Source organism: Indicator indicator, chromosome 3, assembly GCF_027791375.1.
Source record: "Indicator indicator isolate 239-I01 chromosome 3, UM_Iind_1.1, whole genome shotgun sequence".
Lineage (NCBI taxonomy): Eukaryota > Metazoa > Chordata > Aves > Piciformes > Indicatoridae > Indicator > Indicator indicator.
This window is the reverse complement of record NC_072012.1, coordinates 37641560-37664248: the sequence shown is the minus strand read 5'-3', so window position 1 is coordinate 37664248 and position 22689 is coordinate 37641560. Positions and strand designations below refer to the sequence as shown.

At 38.3% G+C, this 22689-nt stretch overlaps 1 protein-coding gene across 32 annotated transcripts in view; it reads right to left on the bottom strand.

Annotated features, from left to right (window-relative positions):
• Positions 1-7145: 7145 nt before the first annotated feature.
• NRCAM (neuronal cell adhesion molecule) overlaps positions 7146-22689 on the bottom strand; it is a 66546-nt gene continuing 51002 nt past the window's right edge. For 21 of the 32 annotated variants that reach the window (XM_054399353.1, XM_054399354.1, XM_054399356.1 and 18 more), the window contains 3 exons: positions 19074-19205; positions 17014-17092; positions 7146-7383 (listed from right to left, as the gene is read on the bottom strand). In XM_054399353.1, coding sequence (XP_054255328.1) covers positions 7146-7383; positions 17014-17092; positions 19074-19205 — 449 coding nt within the window. The other 11 variants (XM_054399341.1, XM_054399342.1, XM_054399343.1 and 8 more) reach the window with 3 other exon arrangements.

The window sequence follows — 22689 nt, the reverse complement described above, 5'->3', positions numbered from 1 at the left end:
GGCAGTCCTCACAAATTGAAAACCAGATCAAGTACAGTACTTCAGCAAGATGAACCACTGGCCTACAAATTACTGGTGCAGGCTGGACTTCTGGGCTTCTCATGGAAACCGTGGGCAGCACGTTGCCCTTCTGTACCCATCCTGAGCCTTTATGTGAATCACAAAATCTGAGATTATTGGCTGCAAACCAAATGAATCCACTCTTCTTTTTAGCTTTTTTTTTTTTTTTTTTTTTTTTTTTTTTTTTTTTTTTCTTTTCAATATAGCTGCCAAGTATGGGAACCTACAAATACTAATTTGGGGCTAATAACCCAGCAAAGCATTTGGGCTTCTGGGTTCCAATTCTGTCTCCAAAGAGGACCATTTCCTTGCACCGTTATCATAGAATGGTCTTGGTTGGAAGGGATCTCCAAAAGTCATCTAGTTGAACTAGAGGGAGCCCTGCAGTCAGCAGGGACATCACAGTATCACAGTGTATCAGAGTTTGGAAGGGACCTCAAGAGATCACCATGTCCAACCCCCCTGCCAAAGCAGGATCACCTAGGATAGTCCACACAGGAATGCATCCAGGTAGGTTTTGAAAGTCTCTAGAGAAGGAGACTCCACAACACCCCTGGGCAGCCTGTTCCAGTGCTCCATCACCCTCACCGTAAAGAAATCTCTCCTCATGTTGAGGTGAAATCTTCTATGTTCTAATTTGAACTCATTGTTCCTTGTCCTATCACTGTGAACCACCAAAAAGAGCCAACATCCTCAACTAGATCAGGTTGCCCAGAGACCTGTTAAGCCTCACCCTGAATATCTCCAGGGATGGGGCCCCAACCACTTCGCCGGGCAACCTATTCCACCACCCTCACAGTAAAGAACCTGTTCCTAACATCCAATCTAAACCTGCTCTTCTCTAGTTTGAAGCCATTGCCGCTCATCCTATCACCACAGGCCTTTGTAAACAGTCTCTCTCTGTTCTTGTAGGCCCCCTTCAGGTACTGGGGGCCTACAAGGCCCCTTTAGGACAGGGCTAGCTGCTGATTTTCAGACCTTGCATCCCTGTCCCATAGTTCTTAACTATATACTCTTCAGGCAGCAATTCTGCCCAAAATGTCTCTGTAATTTATGATCACAATAATAGGTCAGTTAGGAAAAGGACATTAATGTTATTGCTTACACACACAGCATGACTGCTTTTGCAAAACAAGCAAATCCTCATGAACTTGTGCCTTATGAATCATGATTTTATAATATCTTCATATACATTTGTGTTCACATGGGACATGAACTCTGATGCATTGCTTTGGGTAGCACTATTCCCTAGGTTTTTGTTAACCAACAACTGTGACTTCCCTCTAGTGGTCAGTTGTTATTTTTAAACGCTAATGATTGAAGATTGATTTTTGTGAATGTAAGGAGCCCAGTTTGTTTTAGAAAAATACGTACAAGCTTCCCTGCTGATAAAGCTTATTGTCATTGCTAATTTTAATAGAACAGAAGGGCTGTTTTCTTACTGAAGCAAAAATTTAGAACCAAGCATCTGTTGGGAATGTGTAAAAAAAAAAATCTCAGCTAAATAAAAGTTCCTGCTAGCTAATTAGCTCATTAATTCTTCAAGTTACATAATTACACCTAAAGCCTGTGGCTTCTGGGCCATGACAAAATTAAAGCTATAATACTCACTTATGGGCAGTGTAAGCTGTTTTGCAGTGCTTCCTCAGGTGGTGTTTGTGTCTAGAGACCATCAGAAGGCCTAACAAGAGACACTTTTCCTCTCCTTACTGGAAATGAAACTATTCCAGTCCAGGCCAGCTCTTTTCCGTTCATCTGTCCACTTGGTCAGAAACTGTTTCGATTAGCAGCCTCTTTTCTTTACTCTCTTCATTTTTTTTTCCCCTGAAGGAGCTCTTTAAAAACATTGATTTTGGTAGTTCAGGTTTGGAGTTCCCATCACACAGGTTTTTCATTTACCAAAGACTCCGAATGGCTCCTTTGTATCTTCCTTATCTCAACAGTTTGGAAAATGCCTGTTTTCCTCAAATTACTGGAACCACATTAGTCAAATTCCCAAGCAAAGTGAAAAGGGTCTCTTCATCTGGCCTTACTTTGTGCTTCCAGAAAGCAGTTGCTTCCCAGGAGATAGCTTTAGCTTGCTTCAAAAAGCAAGGAAATTAAAGCAACTGCTTTGTGTTTGTCCCTCCTTCTGAGTATTTCCTCTATCCCAAACTTTCTGCCAGTTTTCAATTAAGCTTGACAGAAGTTTCTAAGATTAGCAAGTCCTTACAAGTCTCTTGAAACTACAGCTGAATACATAGAAAATCCTTTCGAAGGACAATGACAAACTATTAATATATTATGTGCCACACCTAGCAGGTTGTGCTACTCCTGTGAAAAGGAGAAAAGCAGGGAAAGGCTACTGTACCTCCAGGGGAGAGGCATTAGGAGCTTTTCTCCTTTTCCCCTTCAGACCTTACTGTCTTACTGTCTGTTTCTTCAACCTTTACAAGAAACCTCAAATTTACCTTTGTTCTTTCATTTTCTCTGTCCCAACAGTTTAATTTTCACCTCTTCTTATTACCATGCAGGACAAGATAACTTTTCATGGCAGCGTGCCCTCAAGGCCTCTCTTGCTATGGCATATACATTGCAGACCATCCACTTCGAATATATCTTGAAGACAACCATTTAGGACACTTAATTTGTCCCTTTTGTCCCATGAAGTCTGGAAGCCCTCCACCTCTTTGCAAACACAAGACAGAGCAATGCATGGAGTGGGCTGCTAGCTTCTGCCAGATAAGATGCTGGGTTTCAAGACTGAGCCATCCCTCTTCTGAGGCCTTGGAATTGGAAAATAGGGCAGCACTCTCTGGAAGATACATATCAAGCACAGCTAGTTATCAGAGGTAAATGTAGTTCATTCCTTAATGCAGCAATTTTTAAGAAGTTAGGCACTAAAATTAAGACTAAGCTTTTTCCATTTAAAGGGAACATGGCAGGCTGGGGAACAGGTATTTTTTCTTCCTCTTACAATCCAGTTACAATCCAGTGTCTGAGAACCCTTTCTGGGAAGAAGTTTCTTCTAATATCCAATCTAAAGCTCCCCTAGTGCAACTTGAGGCCATTTCCTCTTGTCCAGTCTCGTTACTAGGGAGAAGAGACCAACAAAGCCAGTGCTACCAAATTCACAGCAGGTCAACCTTCTCCAACCACAAATGAAAGATCCATCTCTCTGACATCAAACATGACCTGATTTTTTTTTTTTTTAATCAGCTCATCTACATATGAACACAGCAGGAAACTTTGTATATATTTTTATTTCATGACTTTGAAATCACAAGGATCATCATTTTCCTCCCTGCTTACAGTCATGATGGATCACACCTATTGTCTGTCAAAGTCCTGTTGACATGTATTTATCTAGACAGTTTCATCTGAAGTTTCCTCTTCATATGTACAAAGAGCAGCAAGAGATCAGACATTAAAACATTATGGCCAGTTGGATTTATTTGCACCCCTGATGGCATCATCTAGGGGAACATTCCTACAAGTAGCACATTCAGTTATTTCCATCTTCCCATGATATCAGTTGCCGCTTCTGCCAGCTCCCTGAAATATTCTTTCCTGAGATAGTAGGAGAGGGAAGAATGAGAGAGGGAGAGGGAACAGAAACACAAGGACAATTAATTTTCAGAAATTACTGAAATCTCATCCTCATCCTGCTTTCCTCCCTCATTCTACTTTCAGAGGAGACACTTCCATCCTGTAGAGTTTTTTCTTTATATATTATTTCTATAGGTTCAGCCTTTCAAATGGACCAGACAGCATAATGAAGAGAATTTAGTTCCCAAATCTTTTGTCTCTGCTATGTGGAGCTACAAGGAAACTATTATCCTAGAAACCAAGTGAGAATAGAAGATTACAAGAAAAATTACTGTTGGGGTATCCTCTTTAATTCCCTCGATTTATACAACCACTTCAGTGAGAATAAAACCAAAAGCAAATGTGTATCACTGAAAGGAAAATACGTGTTAGCGCACTGCGGGGAACATGCACGCAGAACGTACAGCTGTCTCCAGAAATGCTTATCAAATGAAATCCTTTGTCCCAGCAAAGCCCAGGGAACTTGGACTCCTTTTGAGGAATTATTTAAAAATGAAAACAAAACAGTTGTACTTCACACCTCCCAGTCAATGCACACTGCTGGAAAAATAAAGAGACCTGTGCAGAAAAATAGGCGGCCCAGTATCTGAGGGTGCCAGAACTGAGGCTGTGATGCAGACGACAGCAGCTGCAATAGCCAGAGGTTTTCAATTACATGTAGGAGGGTTGGCAGAATGGTGTCTGATTCAGTGATAAAATCTCTCTTTCAAGCATCATGGCCAAACATCAGCTTTCTGACGTATCTCCTGAAGCATCTGTGACTCTTGGAATCCATGGCTCTCCTGCAGTCTTGTCTGCAGAGCAGCTGCCCTTTTGCCCAGCTTGTTTCCATTCATACACAGAATAGATAAGATACGAAAAGAGCATTGCAATGGATTTTTTGTATTGTAAAAGATGTGATTTAAAATTTCCTAACCTCATCTACTGTTTAACAACAGACATCTGGAATTGTGTATGTCAGACAATTCTTCTAAGGTACAAAATGCTGATCTGAAGTCCTCTCTGAGGGCTCTTAATTTTGAATAAACATTGCTTATTTTCTCTTACTCACTCTTGCAGGTATAGAACATGACTGGCTTGATTTTTTTCTTTGCAGAAATAGGACTAAATAAAGCATCCATGGAATGTAAATAGCAGGAGATTTCAATGGGAAATGGTCAGACTAATTCACCTGTAACGCTTTCCATAAGTATCTGGACTGCAGTACATAAAGCCCCATAACATCATAGGAAGGACTTCTGCCAGAGTTGTTCCATCTTTTTTTTTTGTGCCACTTGGAATTCTTAATGACACAGTGAATCAGATGTGATTTCTACTAGTGTAAACAGAACAAACAGTGAAATTTTAAAACCACATTTATTTTCAATAGAAAATCTGTTGCACTATTACAGAAGTGAGCCTGTATGTTTACCCCCACATGCACAGATAATTCAGCATCTACAATTAAATAAGAGCAAAATTATATTTCTCTTTGACCAAAACCATTGGCAAGTTTTAAATGTTCTCTTTGTGCTTTGTAATCAGTGTTTGTATAACTCATTTCTTTTTTTTAATTCCCATTAAGAAAACTGATCAGTGGAAAGCTCAAAGGTGCAAAAGAAGCTTCTCACAGGTAGCATAAATCGTGATTTCCTCCCGTTGTGCCTTACCTACGTATATACATGAAAGCTGTGTGGTGTGCTGTGGTCTAATGTGTGATGCACTGGCAAAAGCTCTGGATGGTTCAATTAGGAATCTGCAGTAAATAAGCAGAACAGGTCACTATTTTGTTTTCACAGCAAAAAATAATAATTATAATAATAAAACTTCAGTAGATGCTTTAAAATACCATGCACACCGTTGGCCATTGTACTTCTCACACAGTACAACATGAGCTTCCTTGTTTCATTTATCTGTAACACCTAGAAGCATATAGCATCTACCCTTTAAATGTATTTACAAATTCAACACAATATCTACATATAAAAAGCTTACTTAAAATTAAACTTGATGCAAGTTATGAAAAACCAATTTATTGGCAAATGAAACTGAGCATTTCTTCAACCATAGGTTGTTATAAAAATTTATATTTGGAGGTAAACACTTGATTGATATAGTATGCAAGAAAGTAATTTTGTCACCGATAAGGGTAATCCTTTACACTAAGCCATATAAGTGAGCACTCGTCAGATTGATTTCTAGGGTTCCAAGGGGTAACCCCCACACTGCTCCAGGCTGTTGATAATGACAAACCTGCCACACTAATCAGGCCAGGACATGGAGGGAAATGCACTCTCGCTGGTGCAGTCGGCTGGTTTGGCTTTTTAATAGTTTATTTTACAAGAGTTTATACCTTGTTGGGTTAGTAAGTAATTTAATTTTGGTTGGGTTTGGGGTTTTTTGTTCGTTTTGTTAATCTTCTAAGGCCATGTAAATATGTTGTGCTGTAACTGTCTAGAAAGCATTTTTTTTAGGGGAGAAAAAACAAGCAGACTCTTCCTTGTGTCATTTATAATATTTTAAAGCCTCCCAATTTTAGCACAACAGTTTCATAACACTTTGTAGGTTTTTTTTTCACATTTTTACTTTATTTGGCAATAATAGTAGTCCACTAATCACAGTTTACTGCACCAAGTGAATTGAGTAGTACAGAGCATTATGGAATGCATATTGTATAAAGGCACTGAATGTATTTTGCCCTGTGTTTTCTGGAACATTTTTCTCTCATTTTTAAAGTTTTTTTTCTTTCAGTGACTGTACAAATGCCAAAATGCATCACAATGCGTTATCTTTTATGCCCTAAAATCAATTCAATGTGTTTTGATGTAAAAATAGAACACTGTGCTGCTGTAATACTTGATAGATTAAAAAGGCTATAAAGTAATAGGAGCAAAGAGCAGATAATAGGGTCTTCATTAAGCATCAGCAAATGCAAGTGTCATATCGTTTAGCAATTATATACTGTACATACTGTTCCTAACTGTCTTGCAAAAAGACATATGATAGCTAGACATTAAGTCACCAATTTCACAACAATGTCCACAAAGACATTGAAGTTCTATATAATACTACTATAACACTCTGACAATGAAAACGGAATTCAGATCCAGGGATTCAGCTGAAGACTGCATAACAAATTGTCAAACCATGTTTTTTATAAGTGTACATGAAATGATCTGTGAATTGTGTAGCTTTTTTATCCCCCCATGCATTATACTGTATTTTCAACAGGAAATAAAATTACAAATTGATGTTACTGTTTGTGTCAGTTCCTTAAAAGAACCAAAAAACAACAAAAAACCCACAAGTCTGGAAGAAAACTTGAATTTTGTATTTTGATCCATACTAACATACCACTTACTGAGTCATTAGGCTGTAGGACTGTACTGACCTGCATATTCTCATAGCATTAACATCTCGTGGTGAGGAGCTCCATTACCTGCATGTTCTTAGTATCAGAAGGAGGACGTACAAGTGCTTTAAACAAACTGAAGATACAAGGGGACCAAGTTCTGTGGTTACACAAATGAATTCATGGCATTTACAGGAGAAGGAGCTTCAGAGCTTTCATTTCCTTCTGCAGGTTCTTTCTCTTTTTTACCACTATATTGTCCAATAAAGGAGCCATCCTCATTGAACTGACCATTTACACCTTCTCCATAGTCAACTAAACTATCATCACTGTCTTCTTTTTTCACAGTTCTGTCTGAAGGTGTCCGGCTTCCTTTTTTTAGAGGTTTATGGTCCTCTGCATCACTGGAGACACAAACAAACAACAAAAGGAATTAATTAATGTGTCATGTATTAAGAGAAAAATCAGCCATGCATGCAGAGTTGATAAAAAGCATGTGTGCAGCCCTATACTCCTTTAGTAAAACCACATCACATTGTAAAGATTGGTCAATATGATGCAGCTGACATGAATACATGATGTAGGGATGGTTTAAACTGAGAATGCCTCAGTGGAGGGAGGGGGGTTTGTGATTTCCTTTTTTTTCTTTCCCCATCGTGCATGACTTTTCAATGATAAGACTTGAGTCGTTGGCTTGGAAGCAATTTAGATGCAACTGCAAGCATTAAAAAGTGGGTTGTATAGTTACAAAAAAATAGATTTCTTTTGTTCTCCAAAGTAACAAGCTTATGATGTGCTGTGAAGTTAGTCTGTTAAACTTCTTAATTTCTTTGACTCCTTGAACATGAATGAAGAATGAATTTGGTTAAATGAAATATACTGATTTTCTTTACTAGTATAAAGAAAATAAAAGTGCTGCATTTCAAATAATTTGTTACATAATGCAGGCCAGACTTAAGACTTTTGACCTTACCTTTCAAGAGACCTACATATTCCATTAAAAGGGTGCAGAAGAAACAAATGAAAATAGCCTAAGAAGAAAAGCAAAGTCCATATCCTGATAGTGATCAGTATTTTATCAATAATAATTTGAGCTTAATATTGCTAAGACATTTACTATACACAGGTAAAGCAACAATTTAGCTTACAGTAGATACAGATGAACAGTTAAGAACATGCTTAGTTTTATTGCTTATCAAGGAGGCTGATAAGTATCAATTTACCAACCTCCTTATCCTAATCCATAAGCGCTGTCCATGGTGTGACAATGATGATGGTGACTTGGAGGATAACAGGAAAAGGAAAGGAAAAGGGAGAAGAGATCCCTCTGACAAAATACTGTGGTCTTTCCCTTGTCAGTGGAAAAGCTACAGTACTATCAACATCCTCAAATAAATCTGCAGCTGTCTAAGTCTGTGTTTCATGAAACAGATGTAGTTAGGCTCTTTTCTGCACTTCAGTTTAAAGATAAAGATTTTAGCAGCTCTAAAGCACTTCCCATTAAAAAACACTATCAACAGATGCATTTTTTGGTGCAATTATTTGTGGCACTGTGTTACAGGCTCAAAAGTTATTAGCTCTTTTTCTTCAATCCCCACATCTATTTACCTTGTCTTAAACAGAGCGTGATTTCATTTGCATATAGGGTAAAAAAGAGTGATATTTGGTTGTGTGTGTGTGGTTTTGTTTGGTTTGGGTTTTTGTGGTTTTTTTCTTTTATTTTTTTTTATTTAAAGACTCCCAGCTTATGAAAAAAAAATACGTAGAATATCAAGGAAATAAAAATACAATATCCACGATATTAGGCTGAATATATATTCAGTACATTATTTTAACTGTAATTCCTAACCCCAAATACCTTAGCTTTTCCAATATTTTCTTTTTTTTTCCTAATGAGTATTTCTGAAAAGCAGAGAAACCATAAATATATATATAACATATAAAGTGATACAGATTATATTATAAACTTAAATACTCTGTTGAGAAACATTTCCCTATGAATAGAAAACCATCACACCAATTTTCCACCAAGTTGTGTCTCCTCATTTAATTACCCTTTTTGGTAGACTCCCAAGTGGTCACATGCTAAAATCACAGAGTGCCAGATTGGAAGGGGTCCCAAGGATCACCCGGTTCAACCTTTCTAGGTGATAGCGTAGCTTAAATGAGATGGCCCAGCACCCTGTCGAGCTGTCTTAAAACGGCCCAACGTAGGGGAATCCACTGCTTCTCTTGGGAGATTATTCCAATGTCTCACTGTTCTCATGGTGAAACATTTTCTTCTGGATTCCAGAATCTCCCCAGCAGTAACTTGTACCCATTGCCCCTTGTCTTTTCCTTGTAAAAAGGGAGTCTCTGTTGTCCTGGTAGCCAGGAGTGGTATGTGGTAACTAGGTCTCCTCTATGACTTCTCAAGGCTGAACAAACCCAGTTCTCTCAGCCTTCCTTTCTCAGCACACCTCCTTACACTTCTAACATGCTTAAAGAAAAAGCATACCAGGGATTTTACCCTTCCACGCATACACAAGAAGCAAGTGTAGGAATGTGTCTTATTAACATGTAAGAAAACACATTTCAAATGCACAAAGGCAAAAAGTCTAACCCCAACTCTGTCACTTGACTTTGTTTTTAGTCATTGCTCTATACATGGCGTGAGGATAAAGTTGCATTGTTGATCTTCTGTGCTCACTGATATTGCAAAGATAGAGGCTAGTAACATTTAAAAGAGTGCTACTCCAAAACGTCAAGCATCCAGTAGCAAAGTGCAAATGTTTGTCCCACTGCAGAGACAAGCAGATTACAGAGACAGTACTGAAGAGAGCTCGTCCTGGAAGGACCCTATAGTTAAAAAGCTGAAGACAGAACTACTCTGAGTATTTAAAAATCATAGGTGGTGCAGTTTCTCAGTTACCTTCACCAGAAGGCATTAGAGTAATTTTAATAGATTATACTAATCAAATGGAGACCAGACCCTCATTCTGAAGTAGTACCAAGGTCCTGCTCCCAAAGAACAATGACCTGCAGTGTTCAGTGCTTTCTGGGTAAGAGCATTCAGTACAGAACACTGCACATACGCTTCGCTGTTTAATTTTAGACAAGCACTTTCATAACTGCTTAAAATGCAGTATGTAGGAATGAACATAAATTAAAATAGCACTTATGTCACACTCCAACTGGTCAAGAAAATCTGCAAATATCCTAAAGTGTGATCTTGTCCAGTGCAATTTTCTAGGCTGGAAATACACTAAAGAAATAATACCCCATCACTGTATTAAAAAAATCCACCTTTTTGTGTTTAATCCAATATAAAGCTTGATTTTTTTATTTAAACAAGTAAGTCTGGGTATGGCAACTTCTGCTCTTAGGGTTTTTGTGTTTGCAGTTTTGAAACAAAATTTATTTATAAGCCAGATGAAAAAGAAATACTCACAGGGCTGCATTGTCTGTGATTTTTCTACATTTTGGTGAGGATGCAGATTCTACTGTCTGTATAATTAAAAACAAACAGAACTGCAGGTTTACCAGGACTGTACCTGCACAGAGGTGGGCACTAGGCTAAGAACACGGTTACAGCAAATGTGAAAATAAAATCTGGATCTCAGGATTCCCTCCCTTTTTGCACTGTTCAAGTCCAGAAAGAAGTTCTTCCAAGACTCTGGCAGTGGAAAAAGATGTGGGATTAGCCAGGGTGCTTTCCATACCTTGTTCAGGAAAAGGAACATGCCATGGTACCACTTTATCAAACTGGATTATGACTCTTGTATTAAATGAAGACAACTTTTGGGGTGGAAGGGAAAGAAGCTGAGGCATAAAAAGCAAAACAAGAAGTAGGAGAGGGAGAAGAAGAGTGAAGGCATCAATGTTTTGGATAGCACTTTTGTAACCCTGGGGTGACAAACAAGAGAAGGGCCCCTCGTGCACTGGGGAAACAGATGTATTTTCTGTTTGCCACCAAGAAGCAAACTGCAAAAGCTGCTGAACTGAATATGGATGCCCAAAGATCTATAGAACACTTTAGACTGTAGAATATATATACAGAGAATATACCCCAAAACATGCTAAAGCCATACGTTTGGATACTGTGTCTGCAAGACTTGCTAATCCTGCTTACAAGCGTTCATAAAACTCTTCCAATATGCAGCTGAGTCAGAGCATAGTTTCTTTTTTGGTTTTGTTTGGCTACTGACTTTTATACTTACCTAGTGCAGTATCATGAAATAAAAAATAAAGTGCAAATTTGATCGATTAAATAGACAACTTTTTGAAAAGTTCATGTATGCAGTGGGTACAATTAGTAGAGAGAAAACAAGTACTGAGAAGGAACAAAACAAGAGGTGAGAATGAGTATGAATTCTGTATTTAGATCAGTCAGCTATGACAGTTAAGTGTTAATATACTTTCACCATTTGTTGCCTTATGGATAAATACCATACCAGCAACTTTTTAAGGATGGAAGTTTCTCACTGAAGACTGATAGGTACCAGTCATTTTGGTAAGTACTGATATGTACCACACATATTTCTTGCCCTTTTAGTAAGAACAGTATTTAATATTAAAGCATGGTTTAAAGTATTTTTCATGAGTGCCTGCTAGTGTACGAATACGCGTTTGTTCTTCTTTGCTTAATGAAACACACATCAAACTTGCAGATTAAGAGATGTGAGAAGTATGGAGATGATGATAACGTGTAAGTGCAAAGGAAAAACTTTTTTTTAAAAGCACTTCCATTTCACAAGCTATTCAGTTATTGAAAGAAATATGTACCTTGAAATCTCCTTTCTTCTTTCAACTTTTCAATTTTTCTTCCTTAGATATGGGTACATGCAGCAACCAGTCAGAATGGGGGAGACAGTTTTACGATGCCTCTGCAGTCCAGCAGGCAACTAGTTCCCACTAAACTTTGCCACATTCATGGACATGCAAAAAGACTCAATATATGGTTAGCAATATACTACTTTTCCTTGTAACACAACTGTCAGATGAAAGGCAACATAAAACAAACAAAATGGGAAAAGCATGCTGGGCTATTGGACTCAGAAAGAGGATGCAGATGATGAAAACTGTTGGCAGTAAATTCCTTTTTCTGTGCCCTCAGGGTGACAGCCCAGAAGTGTTTAAGGATAAGCAATCACATAAAGCCACAGAAGTACCTTGCACTGTGGCATTCCTCCATGCTGCAGGAGAACACCTGTCCCACTTATGCCGCTAAACTGATGGGACTGTGCTGACGAAAAATGCTTTCCCTATATACTTATGCACCTGCATCAATCCAGATTTCAAAATATTTTACTATTTCTAATCCAGCTAAGACATGGGCACATCTATATTAGTTTTCAGAGTAGTCTTAGCTTTAACATCCTTGTAATACTCAATCTACAATCCTAGCAGAAGGTGGAAAACCTGGGAGATAAAGCTCTGCCTTTAAATGGCAGTGGTTTGAAAGAACTGCTTTTATTCAAGGAACCTGACTCAATCCTTGTGAAAATCTTAAAAAAAAAAATCTCCTCGAGAGAAATTCAACCAACTTTCCACTTTTGCTATTTCTGTTGAAAAATTATAAAAAGGGAAATCAAAGCTTTGATTTAAAAAGTGTTGACACAGATGTTCAAGAATTCAAATAAGAACCATCACTGAAAGCACGTGTGCATAAATGAGGACACAGTAATACCACTGCCAAATCCAACAGGACTATTCAGAGACAAGAATTTTTCAGGCAGTCCAGTGACGTTGTCTCTTGCACTAGAAGGAACCAAGCTTGGAACTATGGTGCTGAGGCATAGAACATTGCTAGGTTCCCCTGGAAACAACCCTAAGCTACAGTAAAACTTGAAAAACTACAAAAGAAAAAAAAAAACAACCAAACTATTATGTTATAAATTATATTCTTACTGTTAATCAATCCAGCACAAGAAGGAAGATTAATACCTAGCAATCTCAGCACTCTCCAGCAATTTCCAGAAAGTCTCTCATAGCATATGTAAGAATTTCTCGTCAAAAAGCTGAAGAGGCAAAATAATTCATCAAAATGTGCAAACATCCTGCAGTACCAGACTAGCAGCTCTAGTTGCCTGCCCTGTGGGATCTTCTTACAAACACTTTGCAGACTGCAATGGGATGCTAGACTTTCATTCTTTCTGTGAAGATAACTAAGAAATGCATGCTTGCAGTCTCTCCCTATCCATGAATCCACAGCTCTACAGATGCCATAATTTCTTTATTTCTTGGGTTAGGGCTCATGATGGAAATTTAGGCTGATTTATAAACCTACACTGACCTGGAGTTCTAGATAGTCTCTGATTTTATTTTAAATAAACATACATTTGTGGTACTTCCTGTATTTCCTGCAGTTTCTTGGTACACGCATTCCACACTGCCCACAATTTACTACCTTGGTCTTCTACTACTAAGGAAAACATTGAGGTTGTGGTGCAGTTTGCTACAGCAGCACTGTTTTCCTGCACGATGTGGAAGTGCAGGCATTCCTGCCACAGGAACACAGTGTACCAGGTCATTCTGTGGCTCCTGAAACACCTGTACTTACTAAAGCATTACTGCCTTTGTTAGACTGACACGGCAGGAAAATCCAGTGTTGACTGGTTCCGCACCATGTATGCTCCTGGATGAAGCTGAAAAGCACAGAACTTCAAACCAGTTCAAGCCATCCCAAGAGTACTGGGAAGCCTAGAAATTGAATGCAACAAAAATCTCCCCTAAAACTGAGAGCTATGACTTCTCTAGAATATCTTAATTAGTCATTAAGATTTAAGGAATTCAATTATTTAAATCTTATTTTGAAACAACTCATTTTCTAAGCCAGGGGCTTAGTTGTCCAGAAATATTGAAGACTATTTAGTATAAATTCCCAAGTCTTTCACTCTTGGCAGTTCCTGAGAAAGGAGAAAGCAAGCTTGTGTTCTTAGAAAGTTCCTCTTGATGGTCTGGTGTCTCTCTGAAAGTGAGATGTCCTTTCGTACTTGGCATGAAAGGACTGTGAGACCTTATACTTTCCCTTCCCTCCTTTAAACTTTGGAGGAGAACGAAATGAGCTGAGGCACTTGTGGGGATAAGAAAATGAAGAGCTTCCAGCAGAGCGCATTTTTTTTAGCCGACGTAAGGAGTGTTTGTGTTCTGAGAAATCCTTCATGATCTGGACCAAGGGTTCACCAAACAGCTTGCCACCCGTGTATGGCAAAGACAGCAGTTTACGTTTTAAATCTAGTGGTGAGGTCCAAGGACGTAGCCATACAGCTCTCCAGGCTACAGTGAGGCATGCTATGCTTTTAACAGCGAGTCTAAGAGAATCCTCAGCTGCATCATGGATAAAATTAGCTGCAATTTTACATAGCCTGCGCTTCCTCTGCATGGCAGCAGATGGGACCCATTTCTTTTTGAATCTGGCTTGTTCCTCCTTCAACCATATTAGTAACGCTCTAGAAGCGTAACTGCAGTAGATAGATACTCCAAGCTGGGCTGCAACTAGCTTGAAACATCTTTTAATTGCTTCCTCAACCTTTCTATCGGTAGGATCTTTAAGGAGAGCATCCATATTAGCAGACACTGATAGAACAGAATCTCCAGTAACCAATGCTCTGTCTACCTGAGGCAAGGTTCCCCACAAAGCAGCTTTATCCACTGGAAAAGGATAAAGCTTACGCAGGACTGCTGGAGCTTCATGCTTTGCCTCCGGATTATCCCAAATCCTGCACACAAGATCTTCCACTGCTGAATCAACAGGAAGTGCGTTATCTACCATGCCTTCTTCGGAGGGGAGAAGCAATTCGTCTGAAGCACGTTCCAGTTTGGAAGATTTCAGCATTAACACTCTCTTTATGTGCTTGAACAGATAATTCTGATTCTCAATGTCAAATTTACGCAGAGGATCTGGTCCTTCTTGGTCTTCTGTAGGGCACTCAGATGACACCTCCCAATCTTCAGGGGATGACTTAACATCCAAGACCCTATAAGCCTTAGATTTCTCCTTCCTAGAGGCTGTTTGATCTTTTAAACTGTTCGTATGGTCAGACTCAAAAGTTGGGGAACTGCTCACAGTTGCTTCCAGAGGAACCACTGGTACTTCTGTAATTGGTACCCTGGGACACTTTATTGAATGGGACCTAGCCTGTGCCACAGAGGTTATACTTTGCCTGGCTGCTGTCAAAGCATCCTTTAGGACAGTAGCTAGCTCAGGCAAAATTACAGATTTCATTAATGAATTCTTTTCGGATTCAGAGAAGTGAGTAGTAGTAGAAGGTCTTACCTTCCGGTGGTAGGAGTTCTGAGTGTCTTCTGAATCTGAGCTGTAGTCTGGGGTCTGGACGAACCAGTGCTGTAGAGAGGAATGCTGCCTTGCCAGTGAGCCATGAATTGAGTTGGAGGTGAGGGGTTGCTGGAAAGGGGATGGCTGTCCTGCCTGAGAATCTGAGCCCTCCTCCAACCCCATTAGCTGTTGCTCAGAAGCGTGATGTCTACAGCCATGCCTGTACTTCCATGCGTCTGACCTCTTTTCCTCTTGGCAGAGGGAAGCAGAGACAGAACTAACCCTTGCAAGCTCTGGTGACTGCCTAGCTCTCCTCCTGCTGTAGGAGGTCTCTGATCTGGTGCTGGAGTATTGATCCCCTGACCTTCTGAAGAAGTTCGATCTGTCAGATCTCAAAGACTTTGCTTTGGTAAAGACAGGGTCTGCTTCAGGAGAATTGGCACAGCTACCTTTTGTTTTCTTTTCCTTGTCCAGTTTCTTTCCTGTCCAAGCAGACATGGACCTGAAGTGATGAAAAAAGTTCAAAATACGCAAATTCCTACATTTTTCCATTGTTATTTTTTTTTTCCCCAATGGAAACCCTACACCCTTTTTCCTTAAAGAAGCACTGCATCATAACAGGGCCATGTGGGACAGACAAACTGGGAACTGAGTGACTGCAGTGATGCTGGGCTGCAGAGGGTGCCAAGATATCTTCTGTAATCTGACTGGTTGCTGCTGCTGCCCTGTCTCTAAGGAAAAAAGAGGAAAGCCCAATAGAGACTAATTACACAGAAATACATTTTAGAAAGGAGTTTTTGCATGGTGAATAGGATGAGTTCTTTCCTGTGAACAAGTATGAAAGTGTGGCATGCATCTGGCTGTATTTGCCTGACATTGAGGTGGATAAATGCATAATGAAAAGATTTAATCAAGTACTATAGGTTAATTCAAGCCACTTAAATATAGAGACAAATTCAAATCTTGCTACAGGTCACACATGAAAAGCAGACTTGAATAGTCTTATTCTAAGCATGAGAAAACATCTATTGAGGCTATGTAATTTGTACTATTCTGTACAAAAGTCAATTTCTACTACTGGAAGTTCCAAGTGCCAAAAAAAGAGGAACAAAAAGGAGAATGCAAACTGGACCACATGTGAGAACTTCTATAAGATGTTTTTACCTCTGTTTCAAACATTGCTTCACACTCCCCTTTCTATAAGCTGAATGTAATTACTCCATACACACTTACTGCTCCATAAAATACTGTTCTGAACTAATTAACCTGAGAACAGAGTACCACATTTCTCTAAAATCAAGGAAGAATAAACAGAAACTGCTCTTTGGCATTCAGAACTGTAAAGCTCTTCCAGTCAGATCAAGATGCACATTTCCTCTGTATGAAGAAGCTATGGCAACACAGTAGATCCCTATAGAAAAAAATGGGGTTTCTATGCACATCTATAAATGCTATAGACACAGGAATGCCCTCACAGGAAGGACACTGTATCTAGTATTTAATTCTCTAAAAGATGGGTTTGTAAATCAAGATTCCTCGCTTTGAGACAATTGTGTTTGAACCCAGATTTGACCTCGAATAAGTGAATGGCATATTTTACACTTGGATGTTTAATTATTTTTCTCTAACGGTGTAGTTGCAAAGCTGTCTGTAGTTCTATACAACACTGCATACAGATTCTTTGGCAACATGGCAAAAAAGTTAGCTTTGAATTATTGTGATACCATATACAGTGCACGTGTGATATAAACCACATGAAACCACATCAGTTGCTCACCTGTATTCACCAAATGTTCCATCATCTTCCTTCATGGGTTGTATTTCTGGATCAGCATGTGCATCCTCCTTTTCTTTCACTAAAATATTTGAAATAGGAATTTTTACCATGAAACTGCAAGATGAGAAACCTTAAGTTCTCAAACTTATTATATTTGGCAGGAATGTGGTTTGAATCAAATAATTTTCTGAACTGGGATCTCAGGCTGTTTGGTTTGTGAAGGAAAAGATTTGTTAATTAGTTATAGAGAGAGACCTATAGGTTAAGACTGTTGAGAGAATAAACTAATATACAGACTTGCAGAACTAGGTTTACGAGCCTTCTCTTTGCCTTTTAATTTCTGTTTTTATGGCTACTACTAAAATCTTTCCCTTGCTTAGCAGATAATTATATAATCCAACATACAACCTCTTACCTTTTCTGTGGTAATTGCCACACTTAATTTGTGAATCATTAGTGTATATACTGTTATTTAAGATGATATGGATCACTCCTAACAGTATTTTCTATGTTTGTAATTACAATAATGCACCTTGAAATGTATCTGGCTGCTGCATTTCATACTGAAATGACTTACTACTTTTTCCAAACAGTAGGCAATCTCAAGATTTTACATGAAACTTAGCAATTGTACTTTTTGTTGTAGCTGGGAGAGGAAAAAGAAAAATCAAATTACCCTTTGATGCCCACTTAAAGTTCATTCATATCCACTCACACCTCAACAGCTGCTGTGAGATCCTATCAGGCAATACTATGCAAACTGATTGTCACTATCCTTTTCAAGAGTCCTTTAGTCTATGAATCTACTACCTAAACAGAAATGTAGGACTGGGAAAAGAGATATATAGATGTAAGACACATACATGCACATGTTTGTGACTTTTATAATATGCACTCCCAGAAGAATGAGTTTTGATAGAAGACATATGTTGTATTATATAAATTTTTAATTTCAATATGATAAAATATACTTGGCCATTCCTATCCCAAATGAAAACAAACAAACAAACAAACAAACCCAAAAAACTCTAAAAATAAAAACTCTTACAAAGAAAAAGCTTAAAGGAAAACCAGCCTAACTAAAGGATGGTCACTTCAAATTTAGCTGCAAAAGCAGAGGCTGAAGATGATGCACATTCTAAGAAGGGTAATGTATTTGAGACAAAATAACATATGAAGGGGTTTGTCCTATGACATTCATTCCCAGTACTTTAAGTAACGTGGTGGCTAAGATCTGATATGTTTCTAGACTTTCTAACCACATAAATTCAATCTCAGCTCATTTTAGCAGGTTAAACTCATCTGCATTACACTTCAGTGTAAAGTACTGGTTGTAAGTTAAGGGAAATCAAGAATAAATTGGTATAACCATACAGAAAAGTACTCTAGAGGCTAGAGATTCCCAGGGGGACGGACACTTTGTCCCAGGATATTGTAATCTGTTATTCTATTCCATTTTCCTGTATATCTCTATTTAAGACAACATACAGACAATTTTGTCTCTCTTCTCTCCGGTCATGGATGCACACACTCTTATGGTTTGTGGGGGAGAGGTTTCTCTCTTGGCCTTGGCTGGCAGCGAATTTCCAGCTATGCAGCTGGGCCTGTTGAAGCCTGCGATAGGCCTGGGTCTAGTCGGGGGGCAGGAGGGCAGTCTTGGGCCTGCTGAGGCTGAGTTGGGTGGAAGTTTTTAGAAGGCTCTGGAAGGTTTTTCCTGGTAGGCCCAGGTGTAGAACTGAGCCTAATTTGTGAATGTCTTCCATTTACCTGAATACCTTTTGTATATATTTGTAAATAGAATTTCTATTTAAAATTCCAATCCAGTGTGGAGCATTTCCGTTTTACTCCTTGGGAACAAGTAAAATATAATTTCTGCCCTTTTGTCCTGGGCAGCTCATGGCTCAAAACTAGGGTAGAAGAACAAGTATCTCAAAGTTCAAACAGGCAGATTGGTCCTGACAAGGATACCAAATGATAAGACTGATTTACCGTACACACAAAGCAGTAAGCCCAAGATCTGTCTTAATTAATTTTTTTACTTTCATTGTTATACATCATACCTGGATATTTGCCACCTTTATTCCTCCTTATGAAGCAAACAATCAGTAAAATCAAGATGAGAAGAGCAACAGCACACATAAGACCAATGAACCATCCTTGAGTAGCGATGTCTACCTGCCGACTTGCCATTGCTGGAGAAAAAGAAAGAAGAAAAATGAGATGTTTTGCTGCATTTAAATGCTGCTCTAGTTCAGAAAAATAGTAGCTGGTATACAATGTTCATTAATTAAGGAATAGCATTCACTGTGACAATCAGTATTAAGCAGAACAGTGGTGCTGTGTTTTATTTACATTTTCATTGTTCAAAAGGTTTCCAAGTACAAGTGCACAGAACTTACTTGGGAGCTCATTTGAGCTTAGCAACTACTTTGTGAAATCTGTGCACATACTACATTGCTTTCCACAAACCTCAGAACTGTTCTCAAACATTTTACATTAATTAAACTACTGAAATGAAATTGCAAATTATGATTCAAACAAAGATGTTGACTGCATTCTCAAAATGAATTAAAAGCCAATACTCATTAGCTAATGCACTTCCATCACTCTGAAATAGGGAAACAGATGGGTCATTCAAAGCCCTAACGTTCAGTTTCAACGAAAAAATCAACAATGAAGCATCCTTTAAAGCCTTATGAAGCATCATGTTTTCTTCCTCCCCTCAAACCTGAAACTCATCCTACAATGTCTCATGATTGCCGTGATTTAACATTACTGAGGACTTAACCCATGCAGCTAGGAAGCCTTTCCTTGGCACCGTTTCTCTCCAAATTCTTACTCTAGTTGGAAGATAAGAAGCAAATGACACAGGAAACACTGCAGTCACTAATAAGGACAGGAATTATCTGTGCAGCCTGGGGGCTAGATCCCTCCTACTGGTGTCCAACAGAGTAAGAGGATTTTTCTGGTGAAGCTATTTTCTGCTCCCCAGTTGGAAACACGCTACAGGCAACTGGCCTTAGGATTTGCTGTTGGGAGAAAGTAGGACGGGTGAGATGAGTTCAGGATGTGTGCTACAGACAGGAGACATGAAGTGGAGGAAGATGGACATCCATCCAAATCTATCTGGTTCATTCTTCACCTTTTTCTCCAGCCCCCAAACCAAAAAGTCTGAAACTCCATGAAGAGTTGCCCAAAATGTCTCTTGTGCTAAGCAAAGTACCTGCTTCAGACAGAGACATTGACTCTTGGTGACCTGCTAGTGCAGGAATCAATGCCCTATGCTGCACTGGTATGCTCCAAAGGTTAAACCTGCATGCTATGGAGATGTTCTATAGCAATGCTTGTCAAACAAAAATACATGGCAAAAGCCTCACATATGAAATACTGCAGTTTAATTAAGGACATATTCCAAGACTCCAGTATTTTCCACTTTGCCCACTTTTTTTCAGCATAGATCTGATCTATGTTGAAGACAGTGTGACACAACATTTTTCTGTAAGAAATATGCTCTGTATATAATTTAATGATGGACACTGAACCTTTTCATTATTAAGAAGCAGAAAAGAGCATCTTTAAACTTCCTTCTTCCTTAACTACTCAAGAACATGAGCCAACGTGACTGGGTACATACAGGACTCCTTATGTACTGGCTCAGTATTTTTTCGTGCAGAAAGATGCTTTTGGGAAGGTTTTCATTCAGCTTGTTTTGATTTATACCATAATCTTGATCCTCGCTCTACTGTTGCTTTAGGCTTTGGGTGTGTATTTGCATAAGATTTGACAAATCTGGTTCTGTACCACTAGTGGTCTCTGGCATAAATAACCTCTGTTTAGCCCATACATGTTTGCTTGGCACTGTTATTCAGCACTGTCATTATGAAGCTTTCCAGCAACACACTAAACTGTGAACAGAAATTGAACAAAACAAAGCAAAAAAAAAAAATTAGAAAGTGTCTCCTTTCTAATTGATCTAGTTGTTACTTTGTTGACTTAGAATTATTACATATTTTTCAGGCATATATTCATATTTAACCTACTTGCTTAAATCATAACATTCTGAAGTTGGTGAAGCTATTAATCAACCGCTATACACTGACTAAAATGCTTGGAATGTGCAGAAATGGCTTACAAATACAGAACAAATAGTATCAGCTGATCAAGAGCATGCTGTGATGGGCATGACACATTCAGCATAACATCAAAGAACTAACAATAAATTCCTTTCTCTGAGTTAAATGAACAAGAGTTAGTGATTTGCTTATGAAGACATATGACTTAAAATGTATGTAAGGAACTTGAACAACCTTACTGACTCGCAGGATATAGTTGTGGTATCAAAATCCATGTAAAACCAGTATATGACAGCAAAAGAAACATTTACAAGCAGGAATCTCTTAACTGTGGCATAAATACATTACATGAGACAACAAATTGAATCTGCACTTATGATTATGCAAACAGTTTAGCTCAGATTCTTTGTAGTAAAACTGAACATACAGAGACTGTTAACTTTAAAAAGAAATACCTGGCCCTACTAAACTACCTATTATGTAAATACAGCCGCCTAATTATATTAATTACAAATAAATCAAATAGGTCATCTTCAGTGCACAGTACACAGAGGGAGTGTGAGCAGTGACTATGTTGCCCCTAATGTAAATATCAAACAAGTAGAGTGGATGGAAAGAATTAAAACATTCATCATCTCCATAATAAATGTGCTGGTATTATTCAAGAGTTTATAAAGTAATTCAACATTGCTCTATAAAAAGAACATGCAAAGACACTAGCTACAACATCTCGTAGAAGCAGTTCAATGTTTCAGCACTTGGTCCACCACAATGCTGACTGTGATACAGAACTGGTATGGTGTGCCTCACCTGGACCTGTCTCAAACACATCCTCTGAACTCCTAAAACCAGACAGGCCCTCAGCACCAACCCGGACTTTATATGCTGTTCCTGGTGTTAAACCCTTTAACACAAAGAAGCTTCGAGAACCATTTACAATTTCTTTTTTCCAATCTTCTTTGCCTACAAAAATTTTAGGAAAACAACATATTGGAATTTTAATTTTCTCTGTATTACTGAAAGTTTATAGACAGAATGCTATAAACAGTTAGTTGACTAAACGATTGGCTAAAAAAAATGACTATTCTTTCAAAAAAATCATAAAATAATAGAAAATTGTGACTTCAAATAATATATTGCATGCAATATCTTGAAGACGACGTGTATGAAGTATGAAATGTTTTTAACATTTGTTAAACATTTGTTCCATTGTAGTAAAGAAATACTATTTTAATTTCTTTTTAAAAGCCTTATTGAACTTGCAATTATAAAATACATTAACACATTTTAATTTGTTTATTCAATTACATTTCTGTAGTTTAAGTTAACAGTTAATTTAGTTGAGGGGTTCTACTTTGAAATCTTAATCTCCCTCTCATATTTTTTTTTCTAGTCCAGTCCCAGCCACAGTTTTGATTGATATCCAGAAAAATACATTTATATTCCAATTTTCAGATTGGTCATCTTTAGTCATAACTTTAGAAGGATTCAGTATTTGAGGGGAAGTGCCTTGGTTTTATTAGCTATGTTTTAATTATTACTGGTATTATCAAAGATTAAAACATGGATTTATGCCAATAAAAGTATGGAAGTTGGTTGACTT